At 46.1% G+C, this 23,354-nt stretch overlaps 1 protein-coding gene across 3 annotated transcripts; it reads right to left on the reverse strand.

Moving 5' to 3' along the window:
* Positions 1-914: 914 nt before the first annotated feature.
* Positions 915-23,178, reverse strand: gba1 (glucosylceramidase beta 1). 3 transcript variants are annotated; one of them, XM_067975799.1, is made up of 11 exons: positions 23,037-23,178; positions 20,680-20,777; positions 15,696-15,887; positions 12,358-12,504; positions 10,734-10,867; positions 9,463-9,635; positions 8,316-8,553; positions 7,318-7,542; positions 4,506-4,669; positions 3,770-3,886; positions 915-2,795 (listed from the first exon to the last, which is right to left on the reverse strand). In XM_067975799.1, the coding sequence occupies exons 1-11, from the start codon at positions 23,054-23,056 to the stop codon at positions 2,690-2,692; spliced, it is 1,614 nt and encodes a 537-aa protein (XP_067831900.1). In that variant the 5' UTR covers positions 23,057-23,178; the 3' UTR covers positions 915-2,689. The 3 variants fall into 3 exon arrangements, with proteins under 3 accessions (XP_067831900.1, XP_067831899.1, XP_067831901.1); XM_067975798.1 differs by having other exon boundaries at positions 22,980-23,178; XM_067975800.1 differs by lacking the exon at positions 23,037-23,178 and adding an exon at positions 22,439-22,469.
* Positions 23,179-23,354: the final 176 nt, after the last annotated feature.

Consider the following 23,354-nt stretch of genomic DNA (forward strand, 5'->3'; position numbering starts at 1 on the left):
GGAGGGTCAGACCCCCGCACTGCACCATGGGAGGAGAGTCAGACCCCCGCACTGCACCATGGGAGGAGAGTCAGACCCCCGCACTGCACCATGGGAGGAGTGTCAGACCCCCGCACTGCACCATGGGAGGAGTGTCAGACTCCCGAACTGCAACATGGGAGGAGGGTCAGACTCCTGCACTGCACCATGGGAGGAGGGTCAGACCCCCCCCCCCCCCCCACTGCACCATGGGAGGAGAGTCAGACCCCCTCCCGCACTGCACCATGGGAGGAGAGTCAGACCTCCGCACTGCACCATGGGAGGAGAGTCAGACCCTCGCACTGCACCACGGGAGGAGAATCAGACCCCGCACTGCACCATGGGAGGAGAGTCAGACCCTCGCACTGCACCATGGGAGGAGAGTCAGACCCTCGCACTGCACCACGGGAGGAGAGTCAGACCCCGCACTGCACCACGGGAGGAGAGTCAGACCCCGCACTGCACCACGGGAGGAGAGTCAGACCCCGCACTGCACCATGGGAGGAGGGTCAGACCCTCGGCCTCATCTGTGGCGGCGGGAAGTCCGAGAGCCCAGAATCTTCCACCGCCGCTCAAATTATCACCCCGGGCCCGGCCTCCCCCCCCCCCTGTGGGCCCTCCCCCCCCCCCCCCCTGTGGGCCCGGCCTCCCCCCGCCCTCCCCGTGGGCCCGGCCTCCCCCCGCCCTCCCCGTGGGCCCGGCCTCCCCCCGCCCTCCCCGTGGGCCCGGCCTCCCCCCGCCCTCCCCGTGGGCCCGGCCTCCCCCCCCCCGCCCTCCCCGTGGGCCCGGCCTCCCCCTCCCCCCGCCCTCCCCGTGGGCCCGGCCTCTCCCCGGAGTAACACCAGGTGAAACAGTATAAACAGCAGCAGAGAGAACAATGGACCAAAACACACAAATTAATTGAGATTCATGTAATTACAACCTCAAAAAAACTTACCAGGCAAAACATACCAGAAATAGTGGGGACCAAGGGTTTAATGGTAGTGAGGAATTTAAAGTAATTAATATTAGTAAAGAAAAAGTACTGGACAAACTAATGGGACTAAAAGCGGACAAATCCCCTGGACCTGATGGCCTACGTCCTCGGGTTCTAAAAGAGATGGCTGCAGAGATAGTGGATGCATTGGGTATGATCTTCCAAAATTCTCTAGATTCTGGAACGAGCCCAGTGGACTGGAAGGTAGCAAATGTTACCCCGCTATTCAAGAAGGGAGGGAGAGAGAAAACAGGGAACTACAGGCTAGTTAGCCTGACATTGGTCGTCAGGAAAATGCTGGAATCCATTATTAAGGAAGTGGTAACAGGGCACTTAGAAAATCATAATATGATCAGGCAGAGTTAACATGGTTTTATGAAAGGGAAATCGTGTTTGACAAATTTATTAGAGTTTTTTGAGGATGTAACTAGCAGGGTAGATGAAGGGGAACCAGTGGATGTCGTATATTTGGGTTTTCAAAAGGCATTCGATAAGGTGCCACATAAAAGGTTGTTACACAAGGTAAGAGCTCATGGTGTTGGGGGTAATATATTAGCATGGATAGAGGATTGGTTATAGGACAGAAAACAGAGAGTAGGGATAAATGGGTCATTCTCAGGTTGGCAGGCTGTAACTAATGGGGTGCCGCAAGGATCAGTGCTTGGGCCTCAGCTATTTACAATCTATATTAATGACTTAGATGAAGGGACCGAGTGTAATGTATCCAAGTTTGCTGATACAAAGCTAGGTGGGAAAGTAAGCTGTGAGGAGGATACAAAGAGGCTGCAAAGGGATATAGACAGGCTACGTGAGTGGGCAAGAAGGTGGCAGATGGAGTATAATATGGGGAAATGTGAAATTATCCACTTTGGTAGGAAGAATAGAAAAGCGGAATATTTTTTAAATGGTGAGAAACTATTAAATGTTGGTGTTCAGAGAGATTTGGGTGTTCTTGTACATGAAACAGAGAAAGTTAACATGCAGGTACAGCAAGCAATTAGGAAAGCAAATGGCATGTTGGAGTACAAGAGTAAGGAAGTCTTGCTACAATTGTACAGGGCTTTGGTGAGACCTCACCTGGAGTACTGTGTGCAGTTTTGGTCTCCTTATCTAAGGAAGGATAGACTTGCCTTGGAGGCGGTGCAACAAAGGTTCACTAGATTGATTCCTGGGATGAGAGGGTTGTCCTATGAGGCGAGATTGTGTATAATGGGCCTATACTCTCTGGAGTTTAGAAGAATGAGAGGGGATTGAAATGTGTAAAATTCTTAGAGGGCTTGACCGGGTAGATGCTGAGAGGCTGTTTCCCCTGGCTGGAGAGTCTAGAACTAGGGGGCATAGTCTCAGGATAAGGGGTCGGCCATTTAGGACTGAGATGAGGAGGAATTTCTTCACTTTGAGGGTTGTGAATATTTGGAATTCTCTACCCGAGGGCTGTGGATGCTGAGTCGTTGAATATATTCAAGGCTGAGATCGATAGATTCTTGGACTTTTAAGGGAATCGAGGGATATGGGATTCGGAAAGTGGAGTTGAGGTAGAAGATCAGCCATGATCTAATTGAGCGGCAGAGCAGGTTCGAGGGGCTGAATGGCCTACTCCTGCTCCTATTTCTTACGTTAATTAATAGCATTGTACAATTAACAGTTCTTCCCATCGGGGGTGACTTGACTCCACTGCCATATCTTGCGAAAGATTTAATGCCGTTTCCATAAATAAGACTGTATAGACTCCGCAGTTGAACGTGCTTCAATGTAGCCGAGCTCTAAGTCCCAGATCATAAAATCAATGTCCTTTGGGGTCCTGAAAATAGGAAGTGAAAAAAATCCCATCATCTCTTAAAATTCTACTTGTGGACACTAGGTAAAATGATATAATTTATTGATGTTTGGTACTGCATGGCTTGTGCGTGTGTCTGTCACTGGGTAAAAGGGAATCATTTACATCATTCAATACTGTACAGGACTGAAAATGACCATTTCAGCCCATCTGGTCGGTCCCAAAGTTTGAAAAGTACTATAGGCTACACTCTCTAACAATTAATTATTTTCTCTGCCAAATATCTATCCAGCTGCCTCTTGAATTTGCCAACAGTATGTGCTTCCATAGTCTGTGCGGACTCTCTGTTCATATACTTACCACTCTGCTTAAAGTACTTGCAGTCAAGCTGTCTGTTCAGCTTCTCTGTCCTCAGCCCCAATCCAGAACTCTGGTTGTTGAGATTGTGATTAAATTTAATAGATTTCAGTTTATCTGTACCTTTCATAACCTTGTATAATTCACAAAGATTTCCCTCGTGTTCTCTCCTCCAATGTAAACATTACTAGTTTCTCGAACCATAGGTGCCTAATCCAAGGTATCAGTTTGGTTACCTTTCAGTGTGACCCGTGCAATGTTAGTGGGAGGAACCACTTCTACATTCGAGATGGCTAAACCAAGGTTCTGCCTGTAGCCGAGTTAGTCACTGTATTCATTGCCACGGTGCGGTGCGATCAGGAAAATACATTTAAACAGCGGCCTCAATTCTAACTCGAAGGAACTGCCAGTTAACAGAATTCTCTTGGGCGAGATCAGAAATTCAGCCAGCTGTAATGGAGAATGTTAAGCAGCTGTGCTATTCCTGAGGGAAAATGGAATTGCAATAATACAGGGGAGAAATGTATGGAACTTGCTCCTGTTCCTCAAACAGAAGACAGTGTTTGTAAAATGACTGTCATTTTATTAAACATTTCATATAGAAACAGGTGAAAATTTTCTTTTTAACACCAGTTTCTCACCGGTTCAGTACGTTGACGAGCGCAGTCCCGTCTGGGCGGAGGAATGCAACACTTTCCAGCTCAGTCGCAGCACTGGCATCAAGTCCAACACGCCGAGAGCCCTCAGGAACAAACTTACTGCAGAAAAAAGGAAACTGTTCAAACTGGGTAAAGACCTTGCAACCCCCAACAGTCGTGTCTCTCACCTAGTCGGTGAGAACAAGATGACGTTGAGATATTCAGTCCTCGCTTTTGTCGACTTTTTCCGACACTTGATTAAATAGCAGACGGCAAGTATGTTCCTGCAGGCCTGCTGAAGGTAGGTCAGGATGAGACACACACTGTGGGAGACAGGTAGGAGGAGCGAGGACACATGGAGATCCTAGGGTGCAACTGAACACTCAGCGAAGGCAGGAATGAGAAACAAACAGAAGAAGTGACAGTAAAACAACACGTGGTTCTTACCCTCTACTAACAAAGCAAAGATCAGACAGATCTTCTTCCCTTATCAGCCACCCACCTGCATGAGGTTAGTGCTGGGATCTCTCTAGTGTCTACCTCTGGGTTGTGGGGATAATGTTGCAAATGGAACATATTTTCAGTATAAAGTCCCATCACACTGCGCAGTGTTTGATGAGCACCAGTAACGGCAGGGAATGTTTACTTGGTTTTATTTGGTACCCAGTATGTCTAACTGCAACTGTGCAAACACCACAAAATGTGGACTTGTATCACATGTAAGACAAATGCATCTTACCTGAAGTGCGCCATGTGGTAGAACATGGGCTGTTTGTAGAACTTGTCCTGACCACTGTCCACAATGACCGGACTGTCCGCAAAGTTCTTCACCCAGTTCGGTCCACCTCTCAAGTCCAAGGCAATGTTCCAATCTGTCCAACCGGCTACAAAATAATTCAGATCCTGGAGAGCATGTTGGAAGGGGGGGGGGGATCAGAAACAACATAAATATCAGACTTTCACACCCTAACATCAGACTTTCACACCCGATCATCAGACTTTCACACCCGATCATCAGACTTTCACACCCGATCATCAGACTTTCACACCCGATCATCAGACTTTCACACCCGATCATCAGACTTTCACACCCGATCATCAGACTTTCACACCCGATCATCAGACTTTCACACCCGATCATCAGACTTTCACACCCGATCATCAGACTTTCACACCCGATCATCAGACTTTCACACCCGATCATCAGACTTTCACACCCGATCATCAGACTTTCACACCCGATCATCAGACTTTCACACCCGATCATCAGACTTTCACACCCGATCATCAGACTTTCACACCCGATCATCAGACTTTCACACCCGATCATCAGACTTTCACACCCGATCATCAGACTTTCACACCGTGATTTCTCTCCTCGGAGCAAGGTTTACTCCATGTCTAGTTCACCCATTCCCTTGCTGCTGCTCTGTAGACATATAAATAGTCAAAGGAAGGGTGGAGCTGATTAGGGACCAAAAAGGAGATCATCATCTTGAGTTAGAGGGCATGGCTGAGGCACTAAATGAGTACTTTGCATCTCTCTTCACTAAAGAAGAGGATAGTGCCAATGTCACAGTAAAGGAGGAGGAGGGAGAGAAATTAGATAGGTAGAAATAGATAAAGAGGGACTTAAAAGGTTGGCAGCATTCAAAGTAGAAAGTCACCCGGTCCAGATGAGATACATCCTAGACTGGCATGGGGAGTAAGGGTGGAGATAGCAGAGGCTCTGGCCACAATCTTCCAATCCTCCTTAAAAATGGGAGTGATGACAGAGGATTCCAAATGATACATCCTGTTCAAAAAAGGGGAGAGGGATAAACCTGGCGATTACAGGCCAGTCAGCCTAACGTCGGTGGTGGGGAAACTTTTAGAGACAATTATCTGAGATAAAATTAATTGGCACTTGGAAAAGTGGGTTAATAAATGAAAGTCAGCATGGATTTGTTAAAGGAAAATCATGTTTGACTAATTTGATTGAATTCTTTGATGAAGTAACAGAGGGTTGATGAGGTAGTGCGGTTGATGTTGTATATGGACTTTCAAAAAGCATTTGATGAAGTACCACATAATAGACTTGTTAGCAAAATTAAAGCCCGTGGATTAAAGGGACAGTGGCAGCACAAAATTGGCTGAGGAACAAAAAGCAGAGAGTAGTGGTGAATGGTTGTTTCTCGGACTGGAGTGAAGTTTACAATGGTGTTACCCAGGGGTCGGTATTAGGACCACTGCTCTTTTTGATATATATTAATGGCCTAGACTTAAGTATACAGGGTATAATTTCAAAGTTTGCAGATGACAATTTGGAGGATAGGAACAGACTTCAGGAGGACAGAGACAGACTGGTGAAATGAGCAGACATATGGCAGATGAAATTTAACGCAGAGAAGTATAAAGTGCTACATTTTGGGGGGAAGAATGAGGACAGACAATATAAACTAAATGGTACAATTTTAAAGGGAGTGCAGGAACAGAGAGACCTGGGGGTGTATGTGCACAAATCTTTGAAGGTGGTAGCACAAGTTGAGAAGGCTGTCAAAAAAGCATTATGGGATCCTGGGCTTTGTAAATAGAGGCATAGCGTACAAAAGCATGGAAGTTATGTTAAACTTTTATAAAACACTGGTTAGGCCTCAGCTGGAGTATTGCGTTCAATTCTGGGCACTGCACTTTAGAAAGGATGTCAAAGCCTTAGAGAGGGTGCAGAAGAGATTTACTAGAATGGTGCCAGGGATGAGGGACTTCAGTTATGTGGATAGACTGGAGAAACTGGGGTTGTTCACCTTAGAGCAGAGAAAGTAAAGAGGAGATTTAATAGCGGTGTTCAAAATCATGAACGGTTTTGATGGTAAATAAGGAGAAACTGTTTTCCAGTGGCAGAAATATCGGTAACCAGAGGACACAGATTTAAGGTGACTGGCAAAAGAACCAGATGCGATCTGAGGAAAATTTTTTTACACAGCAAGTGGTTATGATGTGGAATGCACTGCCTGAAAGGGCAGTGGAAGCAGATTCAATAACAACTTTCAAAAGGGGATTGGATAAATACTTGAAGGGTAAAAATATAGAGGGCTATGGGGAAAGGACAGGGGAGTGGGACTAATTGGATAGCTCTTTCAAAGAGCTGACACAGGCCTGATGGGTCGAATGGCCTCTTTCTGTGCTGTATCATTTTTATGATTCTATGATTGTAGAGAGTAACTGGCTAATGATCATAAAGAAACTAGTGTGATTTTTCTCTCCATTGGCTGGTGGTGTGCTGAGGCCAATTGAGGCACAGGTTGTATTTGCTCTGTAGCCAGCTTCAATGCTCTGTTAACCAGACACCAGGAGGCAGTGAGTGGGAATAAGGGGTAATGCCTCCTTGAGATAGCACACAGCTATCATAAATTAAATAACTAACTAACTGTGTGACATGTACCAGAATGCTACCATCACTCTCCGGGTTTACTGTGCAATGCGGCTCGGACACACTGCACTGCCTTTTATTCCGACGTCCTCTCCCTCAGCGTCGAAAGCACTCAGAAGCTTCCCTTCCCCAGCCCACTCACCTGAATGATGTCATGGCTATACATGGTGCCTCGTTCCCAACTGCCCAGGAGTACTGTGTGTTCCCAGGGCAAGTATCCGGTGCAGGCCTCAGTGGCAAACAGGTAATATTCTGGGTACAGGTGATGGGTGGTACCTAAGGTTTTATCAGCCGGAGTCAGCTGGTCCACATACCAGTGAACAGCGATTCCATCCACGTACTGAGCTGTGTGAACATCGTCCAAGACCTGATCGAGCAAAGAGGAAAACGTTTTAGAGCCAGTGTGTGGTGAGACTCCGTCACACCCAGGATGGAGCAGACTGGATATCCAGACAAAAACTCAGGCTGATTCTCTGGGGGGTTTTGGGGAGGGGGTTTTTTGGGGGGCGGGGGGGTTTGGATGTTTGTCACCCGCTTTAAATTTTGCCCAAGTTGAGATCAGGGCAGAGAAAAATGCACCTAATGCATTGATGGAATTTACAGATCAAGACTGCACCCCCCCACCCCCTCGCCTCCCACCCCTCGCCTCCCACCCCTCGCCTCCCACCCCTCGCCCTCCACCCCCTCACCCTCCACCAGTTTGCTCAGACCTTCCCCACCAGGTCCGGTCATATTATTACATTGTACGAAGGTATGTTTTGTGCTCAGTACCCACAACAGTCGGGGTCTTCGCCCGAGCTCCGCGGCCGGGGTCTTCGCCCGAGCTCCGCGGCCGGGGTCTTCGCCCGAGCTCCGCGGCCGGGATTGATTTTCATTTCACTTCACTAGAATGAAGGAGAAACATTAAGGGATATAAAAACTGCCCCAGATTGTGGACTCTGGAGACTAAGCTGGGATCAGTCAATATGGGTTACATAACTGGGAGATTTTGTTGATAAATTTCAGCACTTGCTAATGCAAACTTTCCTATACTGGAAGCCCTCCTCAATCGTTCTTACTTAGTTACTAATAAAAAGCTGATTTTTAGATTCAGTTAAACCCCACTGTCATTTCTGATTCCTATTCTCAAATCACACTCACCACTTTGGCCCAGTATGGCAACAAAATTCTCTGGTCATCTAAAATCATAAGCTGCACGTTCTTGTGAGCACTGTTCTGTAAAGCAGGCCCCAGGTTAAGCACAATGAAATCCCGCTGCATTTCTGCTGTGAATCCCATGCACTGGAAGCTGTAGTCAGGTATCATCCCTGTGGTGGGTTCATTCTGTGTTGTCACTGCCCAGAAAGTGAGGTTGTGTTTTGCATATTCATCCAGAAACCTGGAGAGAGAGAGAGAGAGAGAGAATATCCGACTATGAAACATTGGAACAAGATTGATAGGAAATGGACAATAAAATAAACTAGTGATTTGTCTAATTCTGGTATAAGATTAAATTGTTTAAACCTTTACCTAAATTGTCCCATTTGTTCAAGGGATGATCATTCAAATGCAGCATGTATGAGTCAAAGCCCCTGCTGTGCTGATCATTCATTGTGTGGTGTTCTCGATCACTGGCATGTGGTGGGGAGGTGCTGAGCAAAGGAGAGTGGGGGCGGGGGGAATTGTGGGGAGAACAGGTTGGAGAATTTCATACCCCACAGGTTAAACAGGCCGTGTGGAAGTTTACAAAGGGCGAGGAAACACGGGAAGAAATTGTGAAGATAAGGAATGCAGTGCTCGGTAACAAAGTTACTAATACATTACCACTGACTGAGAAATGGGTGGATTTTCCTAAATTACTTTCCTGTGTGTAATTCTTTTATAAAGAGATTAACAACTTGTGAGAAGTAATGCTCAGATCAGTGTCCAGAAGCAGGAGCAGAAAAATTACTGGTGTTTTTTGAGCTGCAAGTTTCAAATTCAACATATTTTAATCCTGATTAAAGAAGAGAATCACTCAGTATCAAGTGGTGGGATGCTGAATACAGCTGGGCCCCCCTGATCTTACACTGGATCATTGGGGAAGGTGAGAGACAGTGAGACGCTATCAGGGACTGAGAACCAAGCCTGGCTGCCTGGTGGTGGACCTTGCATCTTCTGGTCGGTCTTCACATCAATGTTAGCAGAGCCCTGAGTAGGTGATGCTGTTGCACATTTGGTGAGAAGATGTTGCATCTGTGGGAGGGGAGAAGGGGGCAGAATAACACTCTCCACAGGAGCTGATCCAATCACATTGTGCCTCTCTCACCTGATGAAGTAGTTTGCCCATGACTGGTAGTATTTTCCCCCGGGCTCCCCTCTCAGGGTCCCCTTCCCAATCGTTGAATTGCTTGTTTTCATCCAGGGGGGAGCGGACCACGGACTTGCAAATAAGGATAATGGGCGCCTGGACATCGCCTGGGCCTGCTGGATTATTGGGATCTATTTAGAAAAAAAACAAATAAAAATGAGATTGGAATATTCAGAAGCATTGGGTGATTTTAAAGGCATCTCTTGGAAAGTAACACAAGAAATAGGAGCAGGAGTAGGCCATTCGGCCCCTCGAGCCTGCTCCGCCATTCAATAAGATCATGGCTGATCTTCGACCTCAACTCAACTTTCCCGCCCGATCCCCATATCCCTTGATCGCCCCAGAGTCCAAAAATCTATTGATCTCAGCCTTGAATATACTCAATGACTCAGCATCCACAGCCCTCTGGGGTAGAGAATTCCAAAGATTCACAACCCTCTGAGTGAAGAAATTCCTCCTTATCTCAGTCTTATATGGCCGACCCCTTATTCTGAGCCACTGACCCCTAGTTCTAGACTCTCCAGCCAGGGGGAAACAGCCTCTAAGAATTGTATATGTTTCAATGAGATCACCTCTCATTCTTCTAAACTCGTGATGTGGAGATGCCGGTGATGGACTGGGGTTGACAATTGTAAACAATTTTACAACACCAGGTTATAGTCCAGCAATTTTATTTTAAATTCACAAGCTTTCGGAGGCTTCCTCCTTCCTCAGGTGAACGATTTTCACATCGTTCACCTGACGAAGGAGGAAGCCTCTGAAAGCTTGTGAATTTAAAATAAAATTGCTGGACTATAACTTGGTGTTGTAAAATTGTTTACAATCTTCTAAACTCCAGAGAGTTTAGGCCCATTCTACACAATCCTCATAGGACAATCCTCTCATCCCAGGAATCAATCTAGTGAACCTGTGTTGCTCCCCCTCTAAGGCAAGTATATTCTTCCTTAGGTAAGGAGACCAAAACTGTACACAGTACTCCAGGTGCGGTCTCACCAGAGCCCTATATAATTGCAGCAAGACCTCCTTGCTCATTTAACTAGGTGATCAAACATTTAAATAGATGATCAAAATTACCTCAAATAAAGAGGTAATGGCTGACTGTCCTGGCTGAGTGAGGAGTCCTGCCAAGGGGCTGCCCTCTAACTTGATACCGCCTCCCCAATTTCAATGGTAAACTTGGTTCCATACATTTCTCCATTTAAATCTCAAAAGGAGGTGAAATGTTTCACCTTCAGTTTGATGTCCTCCTCTGTCAGACTGAAGTGTTGCAGACTCAGGTCTTCAGGATGGTCGTCATACGTGTACACGTGTGTAGAAAAATCACAGCTCGCCATTGGCACACGGATAATATTGTACTCAATACCTACATTTGGGAAAATTGGAAACATTAAGAAGTTATATTTCTCTTTCCTTTCAGCCCTGCCTGAGGTTGAAGTTCAGTTTTCATTTTACTGGAGTGAAGGAGAAACATTAATAAAGAAGCACATCGAAAGTGCGCCCAGACGGGTCGGGACAGACGGTGCGCCCAGACGGGTCGGGACAGACGGTGCGCCCAGACGGGTCGGGACAGACGGTGCGCCCAGACGGGTCGGGACAGACGGTGCTTCAAGGCTGAGAAGAGTTGATTTGGTTTACACAGCTGGGAGATTGTGGTTATATAGACTGAAGCAGACTGACAGTGACAGCTCCTTCCCCATCGAAGCAATGTATTGAAAATTCGCCATGTTTCCTTCACTACAGGTTCAGGAAACATGAGGGTGGTCATTGTGGAACTGGGCAGGAAATGACATTGGTGGAAACCTATGGGGCAAGTGCTGGGGCTTCACAATACACTGGGCAGACTACACCCCTCACATTGTACCTTCCCCTTCACAATACACTGGGCAGACTACACCCCTCACATTGTACCTTCCCCTTCACAATACACTGGGCAGACTACACCCCTCACATTGTACCTTCCCCTTCACAATACACTGGGCAGACTACACCCCTCACATTGTACCTTCCCCTTCACAATACACTGGGCAGACTACACCCCTCACATTGTACCTTCCCCTTCACAATACACTGGGCAGACTACACCCCTCACATTGTACCTTCCCCTTCACAATACACTGGGCAGACTACACCCCTCACATTGTACCTTCCCTTTGCAGCCACCACAGATATTCAATGTTCCAGTAAAAGAAAAATTGGAAATGAGTTGAACGCAGTCGGAGAATGTCAATTCCCCCACACTGTAAGTATACAGATGGTCATGGATAAGGAAATGCCACTCAGCTCTTCCCTCCAACACCCAAACACTCCGAGCCTAGCATCAAATGCATTTTCAATACCCCAAATGTTTTGTCTCCATGGATCTGTCTGGCAGATTATTCCAAACATTTATCACACTTTGACTAAGAAGTTCTTTCTAATGTCAGTTTTAAATTTACTTTTTACCAATTACAGTGATGTAGTCTCATTCTACCAATCCGACTTTGAAATAATATTCTGGGTTTATCTCATTTCCAATATTACATAGTTTGGTGATGCCTCAAACTCTCTCTACACTATTCAGCTTTCCTCATTGTGGGTAAGTGGGGTTGAAGGTGAGCAGATTGAGGCAGTTTCTTGTGTAATACGTGGATTGTATTTCTACTGAAATATTCAACAAAATTCCATAGCAATGTCAGTGTTTGCAGACGTGAGCTTTCCTGTAGTGTAGATAGGGATACCCAGAAAAAGACAGAGTATCCAGCACAAAGGCTGAGCATGAGGTGTGGGCAGCGAGTGAATAATGATACCATTGCAACACTCATGATTCTCGTTACATTGCAGCATGGCTTGATTTTAATTCAGTTTCACACAAACCTTTTTCAGAGAAGTAAGATCTGAGGAGATTTCCCTGGGCTCCGACAGAAAGAGACAGAATGTTAATGGACGCAGCGTCCGTCACTGCTCCACCAAATCCTTTCATCCACTGGAATTTCTTCTTTGTGTCAAAGGTTAGCTTCAGACCTAGGAAAACACGTCATCATTAAAGGAACTGAAGACGGTTTTAAAGGAAAACTCAGGGATCTGGACAGACACCCCAGCAATCTCCAGCTCAGCCATCGATTCATAAAAGGCCAGAATGAGAGGATTGAAGGGTACATGGAGGGATCCAAGGCTGGAGGAGGTTACAAGAGATAGGGTGATATGAACCCTTAAAGGGACTGAAGATATGTGTTGGGGGATAGGGAGTCAGTGTAGGTCGACAAGGACTGGGGTATGATGGGTGAGTGGGACCTGGTGCAGGTTAGGGTACAAGTGGCAGAGTGTGAGTTTTGAATGAGCTGAAGTTTATGAAGGGGGGGGTAAGGACAGGAGGGCTGCCACAAGAGTACGTCAGTGGTGAAATCTGCAGAGGACAAAAATCATGGTTGAGGGTTTCAGGACCAGATGGGCTGAGGCAGGGCGGAGACGGGCGATAATACTGAGGTGGAAGTAGGCGGTCTTTGTGACGGGGATGATAGTCTCAAAGTCTGCGAATAGGAATGTAGGAACAGGAGGAGGCCATTCAGCCCCTTCAGCCTGTTCAGCCATTCAATGAGATCATGGCTGATCTATGACCTAACTCCATATACCCATCGTAGCCCCATATCCCTTAATATCTTGAAAACTTCGATCAAATCACCCCATTAATTTTCTAAATTCCAGGGAATACAACAGTGTGTGTAATCTCGCCTCGTAATTTAACCCTTGGAGTCCCGGTATCATTCTCGTAAATCTACACTGCACTCCCTCCAAGGCCAATATATCCTTCCTAAGGTGCAGTGGCCTGAACTGAACACAATACCTGCAGATGTGGTCTAACTAGGAATTTTTTTTTTATTATTCGTTCATGAGATGTGGGTGTCGCTGGCGAGGCCGGCATTTATCACCCATCCCTAATTGCCCTTGAGAAGGTGGTGGTGAGCCGCCTTCTTGAACCGCTGCAGTCCGTGTGGTGAAGGTTCTCCCACAGTGCTGTTAGGAAGGGAGTTCCAGGATTTTGACCCAGCGACGATGAAGGAACGGCGATATATTTCCAAGTCGGGATGGTGTGTGACTTGAAGGGGAACCTGCAGATGGTGGTGTTCCCATGTGCCTGCTGCCCTTGTCCTTGTCCTTCTAGGTGGTAGAGGTCGTGGGTTTGGGAGGTGCTGTCAAAGAAGCCTTGGCGAGTTGCTGCAGTGCATCCTGTGGATGGTACACACTGCAGCCACTGTGCGCCGGTGGTGAAGGGAGTGAATGTTTATGGTGGTGGATGGGGTACCAATCAAGTGGGCTGCTTTGTCCTGGATGGTGTCGAGCTTCTTGAGTGTTGTTGGAGCTGCACTCATCCAGGCAAGTGGAGAGTATTCCATCACACACCTGACTTGTGCCTTGTAGATGGTGGAAAGGCTTTGGGGAGTCAGGAGGTGAGTCACTCGCCGCAGAATACCCAGCCTCTGACCTGCTCTTGTAGCCACAGTATTTATGTGGCTGGTCCAGTTAAGTTTCTGGTCAATGGTGACCCCCAGGATGTTGATGGTGGGGGATTCGGCGATGGTAATGTCAAGGGGAGGTGGTTAGACTCTCTCTTGTTGGAGATGGTCATTGCCTGGCACTTGTCTGGCGCGAATGTTACTTGCCACTTATGAGCCCAAGCCTGGATGTTGTCCAGGTCTTGCTGCATGCAGGCTCGGACTGCTTCATTATCTGAGGGTTGCGAATGGAACTGAACACTGTGCAATCATCAGCGAACATCCCCATTTCTGACCTTATGATGGAGGGAAGGTCATTGATGAAGCAGCTGAAGATGGTTGGGCCTAGGACACTGCCCTGAGGAACTCCTGCAGCAATGTTCTGGGGCTGAATAGTCTGGTTCAGCCTGAGACAATGGCCGAGAAGGGGGATGGGGCAAAGGTATGGAGTTTGTGGCAGGGGCCGAAAACAATGGCTTTGATCTTTCCACTGATGAGCTGAAGGAAATTGTGGCTCATCCAAGACCGCTTGTCTCACAATCAGCTTGACAGCACAGAGGCAGCTGGGGGGGGGGGGGATGGGGGAGGGTTGAAAGAGATGGTGGGAAGGTCGTGCTGGGTGTCATCAGCGTACGTGTGGAACCTGACTCCACGTCTGTGGATGATGTTACCAAGGGGTAGCACGTAGATGAGGAAGAGGAGGAGGCCAACGATAAATCCTTGGGGGATTCTGGAGGTAATGGAGCAGGGGAGGGAAGAGAAGGCACTGCTGGAGATTCTCTGGCTACGATCAGATAGGCAAGTGAGGGCAACAACAGCAACTCCCATTTATACAGCGTCTTCAATGTAGTAAAACGTCCCGAGGTGCTTCACAGGAGTGATATCAGACAAAAAGTGACACCAAGCCACATAGAGAGATATTAGGACAGGTGACCAAAAGCTTGGTCAAAGAGGGAGGTTTTAAGGAGCAACTTAAAGCAGGAGAGAGAGGTAGAGAGGTTTAGGGAGGGAATTCCAGAACTTAGGGCCTAGGCAGCCGAAGGCACGGCCGCCAATGGTTAAAATCAGGAATGCGCAAGAGGCCAGAATTGGAGGAGCGCAGAGATCTCGGCCGGTTGTAGGGCTGGAGGAGGTTACAGAGATAGGGAAGGGGTGAGGCCATGGAGGAATTTGAAAGCAAGGATGAGAATTTTAAAATCGAGGATCGGGAGCCAGTGTAGGTCAGCGAGCATAGGGGATGATGGGAGAACGGGATTTGGTGCGAGTTAGGATACGGGCAGCAGAGTTTTGGATGAGCTCAAGTTTACTGAGTGAAGGTGGGAGGTCAGCCAGGAGAGCATTGGAACAGTCGAGTCTAGAAGTAACAAAGGCCTGGATGAGGATTTCAACAGCAGATGAACTGAGGCAGGGGCGGAGATGGGCAATATTACGTAGGTGGAAGTCTCACTGAGCTGGACAACAGAGGAGAGGTGTTGGAGGAGGATGGTGTGGTCAACTGTGTTAAAAGCTACAGACAAGTCAAGGAGGGATATTGCACTATGGTCACAGTGCGTTAGTTTTGTTAATTGAATAAAGATACACAGGTATTAGCAACTATACAAACAATGTTGACAAACAGGAATGTCTGAATGAGTTTCTCTTCACCAAGTCATTGCTTCAGATTGTGGCCTTCGACCAAGACTTAGTGAGTACCCCTGATATAAACACAAACTTCAGCATCACCTGGATGTTTGGCGTCATTCAGGATTTCCCCTGTCTTGCTCTCTAGCCTTTTACCAGCTTTGTTGGTTTCATACAAAAGGTAAAGGCCCTTCGCTGGGACCACTATTGGGTCCATCGTGTCACAGTACGTCGCATTGCACACACAAACCACCGAGGTCCCACCAAAACTCTTGGCATCACACGGTTTACCAGCTAAAAATGCAAGAGAAACACAAACTGTTACAGCAGCTTTTACCTCCAATTGTCTCCCCCTCTCGTGAAGGTACCAACTCTTACTGAGGTACAGTTCCAGATGCTGACTGCCCTCTGGTACATCACCTCGAATGGCCATTTTTCATGTGTGAATTAACAGGCTTTACACTTGAGGCAGTCAGTCAAGCCTGATGTTTATATGTTCACTGGACAGTAATTAGGAGCAAGAACCTTGGCTAACGTACTTCATTCCCTAACCCAGAAGCACTGAAGCTAACTGCAGTGCCCCTACTGTAAGCAGAGACCGGAAATCAATCTTAGGACCTTCTGAGTGTGTATGAGATGGTGCCACAACACTGAAACATCACCTCTTTAAATCTTGGCTTTGCTGATCTGCCCTTAAACTTGATTTGACTTCCTTGGTCAGTGAGAGAGGGTTTGTATGAAGTGCTGCCCTGAGCAACACTAGTCTAATATTCCCTTCACCTAGTGGAATATAAGAATGCAACATTTTCAGAAACAGGAAAAAGACATCGGACTTAGCAAGCCCACCCTTTTCTCCAAAAAAAACCTCACTTATCTCAAGGTATCCCTTAATTCCTCGCTCTCCAGAAACATATGTAATTTATGCAGGCTGCTTCAACAGTCCTCCAAGGTAACTTATTCTGCAACTTTCAAACTAGTGCCTCAAAGACTCTGGAAACTACGGGAAAAGTGACTAAATCTTGGATTTTATCTGGTATATGTACTCCAGCTTCAGTATCTGTGCAAGGGTAGATGCAGGGGGGGGGGGGGTGGGGGGGCTCAATTAATCTATCTCTTTCTAGAGGACAAAGACTAGATTGGCCCACTGTTGGCCGTCCTATCCAACACCGTCATCAACGATGTACTAGATAGGGTGGGAAGAGACAGGCTTAGAGTGTCTGTTCCGGACATTTCTCAATCATTATTGGCGGATTCACCTGGTGATCTGGTGTGTTGTACTCACACCTTGAATAATGGGCTGACCAGTGAGCATTACAGCTCTTGGTCTCAAAGTATTGATGGGAAGATGTAAAGGGCATCTGTCCCAGTTGTTGATTGATATTGGAACATGGGGATCCTTGCAGATACTAACTTCAGCTTAACATAGAAAGTAGGAACAGTAGGCCATTCGGCCCTTCGAGCCTGCTCCCCCATTCAATATGATCATGGCTGATCCTCTATCTCAATACCATATTCCCGCTCTCTCCCCATACCCCTTGATGCCTTTTGTGCGTACAAATCTATATATCTCCTTCTTAAATATATTCAGTGACTTGGCCTCCACAGCCTTCTGTGGTAGAGAATTCCACAGTTCATCACCCTGAGTGAAGAAATTTCTCCTCATCTCAGTCCTAAATGCCCTACCCCGTATCCTGAGACTGTGACACTCGTTCTAGACTCCCCAGCCAGGGAAACATCCTCCCTGCATCCAGTCTGTCGAGCCCTATCAGAATTTTATACGTTTCAGTGAGATCCCCTCTCATTCTTCTAAACTCTAGTGAATACAGGCCTAGTCGACCCAATCTCTCCTCATACAACAGTCCTGCCATCCCAGGGATCAGTCTGGTGAACCTTCGCTGCACTCCCTCTATGGCAAGTATATCCTTCCTTAGGTAAGGAGACCACAACTGCACACAATACTCCAGGTGTGGTCTCACCAAGGTCCTGTATAACTGCAGTAAGACATCCTTGCTCCTGTACTCAAATCCTCTTGCAATGAAGGCCAACATACCATTTGCCTTCCTAACTGCCTGCTGAACCTTCAGTAAGCAGTATGCAGCTTGGACATAATCCTGTGCTGAGAAAGAACAAAGGGCATTTTGGTTTTTCTCCAATGACAACAAGCCCCTCTGCTTGCGGTGTATAAGACATGTCCAAACAATTTTCCTTTATGGTTCAGAACTAGGCATGGAACAGAATGGATTTCTCCAGCCATGTGTGAGGTCCGGAAACAAGCTATGCTGAGAATTGTGGAAAAAGAAATGGGCTTCTGTCTGTAACCAACCTGTCACTGAGTACCGTGGAGGGACAGCCAACCACATGGTGGGCAAAACCCAAGCACGTGGAGATTTACATTGTTCCACGGCTCGATCAGACATTTCTCTCATGCTGCACTTCATCCCTTCCTTCCCATTTCATTTGGGGGTTTTCATTATGCTAGAGATTTGTCTTGGGTTTTGCATCACCAAACGCCCCTGTAAGTGGACCTTGCGTTCACTATCACTCAGAGTGTGCCCAATATTGAGATAAATGTGTCAAGAGGTGGTGCCAAATAAGGAACCCTCCTCACTGGACTCTGACTTACTGTAATAGTTCACATGATCTTCTCATTAGTACAACAACTCCCATTTATACAGTGCCTTTAACGTAGTAAAACGTCCCAAGGTGCTTCACAGGAGCGATTATCAAACAAACTTTGACGAGTGAAATAATTTACTCTATCAGACTGCTGCTCAGACTATAAACCACTAGACATATTAATTGAACATTAAACAGGTCAGTACAAACATATTTACAGTAATTAAAATGTACTAATTTCCAAATGTTACAAAGATGCTTCTCCTTCAGTAAGTCTCAACGTTAAAGTGATCCTTGAAACATGCTTCCATTGCTTCTTATGTTGTGGAGATGCCGGTGATGGACTGGGGTTGACAATTGTAAACAATTTTACAACACCAAGTTATAGTCCAGCAATTTTATTTTAAATTCACAAGCTTTCGGAGGCTTCCTCCTTCGTCAGGTGAACGATGTGAAAATGAAATCCTCGAAATGAAATCGCATTTATAATTCACAGAACAATGCTTGGTGATTACAGACAGTTTTTTCAACTGCCCGTTGCCAAGGCAATCAGTGTGCAGACAGACAGGTGTTACCTGCCAGGTCTCAGAATATACAAATCACCAAAAAAAAACAACAAACAAAAAAAAACAGAGATAGAGAGGTAGAAACATAGAAAAGACAGCAACTGACCCGTTATATTAAAAACAGATAACATTTGTTCGCTGGTGGGGTGACGCTACACGTTATCTGTTTTGTTCTGTGAATTATAAATGCGATTTCATTTCGAGGATTTCATTTTCACATCGTTCACCTGACGAAGGAGGAAGCCTCCGAAAGCTTGTGAATTTAAAATAAAATTGCTGGACTATAACTTGGTGTTGTAAAATTGTTTACAGTTGCTTCTTATGTGGCAGAACCCTGACCTGCCCCTCATTTCTGCTAGCTTCAGATTGACTGCTAGCTGGTTGCAGCCTAGCTAAAATATAGCTCCAAATTTCTTTCAAGATATTTCAAAGTAAAAGGAATCGAGACTGTAAATGTTGACAGGAATTGCGTGCCAATGATGGGCAAATCGCTGATTTTTTGCCACACGATCTACAAAGCAGAATGTGACCATATACGAACAATCTCTGGTAAAATACTGTTACCCAAAAATCCATCACCCTTCTTACCGCTATTTGCACCTTAGAATTGACACAGACTCTCTTGTGCTCGCCTGGCCTCTGAAAACAGAAGGCTAAACACTTGCTCAGATTGTGTGACTTAGGTTAGAAATCACAAATCAGGTTATCAAACGTCAAAATTAAAGAATAGCAGAAAATCCTTACAACCAATTTCACCTGATTACAGAATGTTTCATTTGTACATCCTTGGCAAAAAAAAACGCAACAATTCTCTTTGGTTTCATCCCAATTCTCTCCACTTTTGCCTTTTCACCTCCTGCCCAGCACCTGATTCAACCTATGTGTTGAGCACTTGTGACAATCTCCTGCACGTCAAACGTGCTATAGGAATACAAGTTGTTGTTGAACAGTGATCTGATTTCTGGCTGTAAGGGTCCTACGCAAAATGAGTTGGAACAGACTCAGCCCATTTCTGAGTGACAACAGGCACACAGCACAAAATTTACCCGAATTGGGAATCTCACTCAGAGAAGCCCTGGATGATTAGTGTGGGAAAATGTCAGTGGCGCAGTAAGGGCCACTCTTCTGAGATTGGGGTTGAGGCACATTTTTTTTTGCAGAGGGAGCTGTACTCCCTGTCTAACACTTTCTGTGCTTGCCTTGGGAATGCTTGATGGGACTGTGTAAGGGATGAGTACTTGATAGGGCAGCATCTCTCTACAGCCTGTATAGTTGCTATTTCTGACTACTTTCCATTCCAGTTTTGAGGGCAATTTTATATCCAGTCCCACACTTTACCCCCTATTCTGTGACTCCTTACCTTAGTTGTTAATCACAAATCTGGAATTTTGCCAAAAGTTTTCTGAAACTCCAATTATATAAAATCAAGCACATTTTCTCTGCCCACTCTGTCAGTTATGTCTTTGAAAACATGAGAAGCAGGTTAAACGTGACCTCTCTTTTCTGAATACATGCTGTCATTCAATAAGTTAAACATTTATAAATGGTTACCCACTAGATCACTCAAGTGGAAGAAAAATCAAACCAGAGATCTCCTAATCTGTGGCTCTATATCAGCGCAACAATTAGTATTCCAGGCTATTAGGGCTGCAATAGCATCTCCTGGAAAAAAAGCAGCTAGGAACCACCAATCTGTATCAATCTGCAGTAGCAACAAACTGAAGATGACAGGACATCTCTTCCCGTTGCCTGGGATGGGAGAAGGAATGTGGTTGAATACGACAGTTTGAGTGCTTGGTGTAATTAGTTGATTCAGAAGAAAAATGGGCGCTGACCTAGACTTAGGATCCACACAAGATCTGTGAAACGTGGGTGTCAGTTCCATTTAAATGGTGACTGTTTACCTGTGACTGGATGGACTGTCCAGAGGAGCAGAAAACAAACAGAGAACAAGAAACTTGACATCCTGGAGGAGTAAACTGCTCCAACACCACAATGTACCCTTAATTAAAAAAAGAAATAACAGGTCAAAATATCAGCAACAAATTATCGTTTCTAAAAGATTCCCCACCAGTGAGGTTAAACTGACTGCCGTCTAGTTGCTGGGTTTATCTTACACCCTTTTTTGAACAAGGGTGTAACATTTGCAATTCTCCAGTCCTCTGGCACCGCTCCCGTATCTAAGGACGTTTGGAAAATTATGGCCAGTACCTCCGCAATTTCCACCCTTACTTCCCTCAGCAACCTAGGACGCATCCCATCCGGATCAGGTGACTTATCTACTTTAAGTACAGCTAGCCTTTCCTCGATCAATTATTAACCCATCCAATATCTCATCTACATCTTCCTTTACTGAGACTCTGGCAGCATCTCCTTCCTTGGTAAAGAAAGATGCAAAGATACTTTGGCCATGTCCTCTGCCTCCATGAGTAGATCTCCTTTTTGGTCCTTAATCAGCCCCACCCCTCCTCTTACTACCCGTTTACTGTTTACATGCCTGTAGAAGACCTTTGAATTCCCTTTTATGTTTGCCGCCAGTCTATTCTCATACTCTCTCTTTGCCCCTCTTATTTCCTTTTTCACTTCCCCTCTGAACTTTCTATATTCTGCCTGGTTCTCACTTGTGTAATCAACCTGACATCTGTCATATGCCCCTTTTTTCTGCTTCATCTTACTCTCTATCTCTTTTGTCATCCAGTGAGCTCTGGCTTTAATTGTCCTACCTTTCTCCCTCGTGGGAATACACCTAGACTGTACCTGAACCATCTTCTCCTTAAAGGCCACCAATTGTTCAATTACAGTTTTGCCTGCCAATCTTTGATTCCAATTTACCCGGGCCAGATCTGTTCTCATCCCACTGAATTTGGCCCTCCTCCAATTGAGTCTTCTTACTTTAGAGTGGTCCTTGTCCTTTTCCATAGCTATTCTAAACCTTATGATACTATGATTGCTGTTCCCCAAATGTTCCCCCCACTGACACTTGCTCCACTTGGCTTGCCTCATTCCCCAGAACCAAGTGCAGCAATGCCTCCTTCCTCACTGGGCCGGAAACGTACTGGTCAAGAAAGTTCTCCTGAACACACTTCAGAAATTCTTCCCCCTCTCTGTCCTTTACACTATTACTATCCCAGTCTATATTAGGATAATTGAAGACCCCCATTATCTCTACTCTATGGCTCTTGCACCTCTCTGTAATATCCCTGCAAATTTGCTCCTCTATATCCTTCCCACTAGTTGGTGGCCTATAGAATACTCAGTAGTGTGATGGCATCTCTATTGTTTCTTAACTCCAACCAGATTCTGTCCTTGACCCCTACAGGATATCCTCTCTCTCCAGCACTGCAATATTCTCCTTAATCAATTCTGCAACACCCCTTCCTTTCTTACCTTCCCTATCTTTCCTGAACACCTTGTATCCAGGAATATTTAGTCCCAATTCTGCCCTTTTTTGAGCCAGGTCTCCGTTATCACCACGACATCATATTCCCATGTGGCTATTTGCGCCTGTAACTCACCAACCTTATTTACCACAGTTTGTGCGTTTACACACATGCACCATAAACCTATCTTAGACATTCTTCTATCCTCTCTTAGACTGATCCCACCTAATACTGTACTATTTCTTAACCTAGTGCTATCTGTCTCTCCCAATCCTTTGTGCACCTTGTTTCTCCTTTCCGATGCTACATCCTGGTGCCCATCCCCCTGCCAAATTAGTTTAAACCCTCCCCCACAGCACTATTGAACCTCCCTGCGAGGACATTGGTCCCAGCTCTGTTGAGGTGCAACCCATCCAGCCTGTACAGGTCCCACCTCCCCCAGAACCGGTCCCAGTGCCCGAGGAATCTAAAGTTAATCTAAATTAGCTGGATATTTCGAGGAACAGCCCTGCATCTTTCGATTGGGCACTTTACAACCTTCTGGCCTCAACACTGATTTCAATAACCTCAGATTATAACCACTGCTGCCATTTTTTCGGACAGCAGTTGCTGGTAATGGTTCTGTTGTTGCCATTTACAGCTCCTTTAGACTCATCTTTTGTTTCTTTACTTATCCCATTATCACCCTATTTGCCTTGCACCATCATCCCTTTTGTTATTTAATCACTGCTGCCCTCCACCTTACCACCTTATGTTCTTTCCTCCCCTCCTTCCCCACCCCTTCCCCTTGCTCTGTACTTGCTTAAAAACTGTTAAATCTTTACTTCCAATTCTGTCTTGAAACGTTAACTCTGATTCTCGCTCCACCGATGCTGCCTGACCTGCTGAGGATTTCCAGCATTTTCTGTTTTTTTTTATCCCGGGTTACTTTTCCTTTTGCTCATGTTGAATAGCATCGTGGTTTATGATGTTTACGCCGCTGAAGATTGATTCCGTTCCAAAAGGAAGCGAAAAAAAGAGTGCAGGAAGGATGATTGACAGGCGCCGCGCACCACGTGACCCGCGCGGGGATGATTGACGGGCGCCGCGCACCACGTGACCCGCACGGGGATGATTGACAGGCGCCGCGCACCACGTGACCCGCGCGGGGATGATTGACAGGCGCCGCGCACCACGTGACCCGCGCGGGGATGATTGAC

The sequence above is a fragment of the Heptranchias perlo genome, chromosome 44 (assembly GCF_035084215.1).
Source record: "Heptranchias perlo isolate sHepPer1 chromosome 44, sHepPer1.hap1, whole genome shotgun sequence".
In the NCBI taxonomy this organism is placed as follows: domain Eukaryota; kingdom Metazoa; phylum Chordata; class Chondrichthyes; order Hexanchiformes; family Hexanchidae; genus Heptranchias; species Heptranchias perlo.

Coding starts and splice junctions, on each gene's coding strand:
- gba1 (XM_067975798.1), bottom strand. CDS start 23,056: ATGCTGGAAATCCTCAGCAGGTCAGGCAGCATCGGTGGAGCGAGAATC. Junction 10,868..12,357: donor ATCTTACTTCTCTGAAAAAG/GTTTGTGTGAAA, acceptor TCCCAAATGTAG/GTATTGAGTACAATATTATC. Junction 8,554..9,462: donor TGGGCAAACTACTTCATCAG/GTGAGAGAGGCA, acceptor CTCTCTCTCCAG/GTTTCTGGATGAATATGCAA.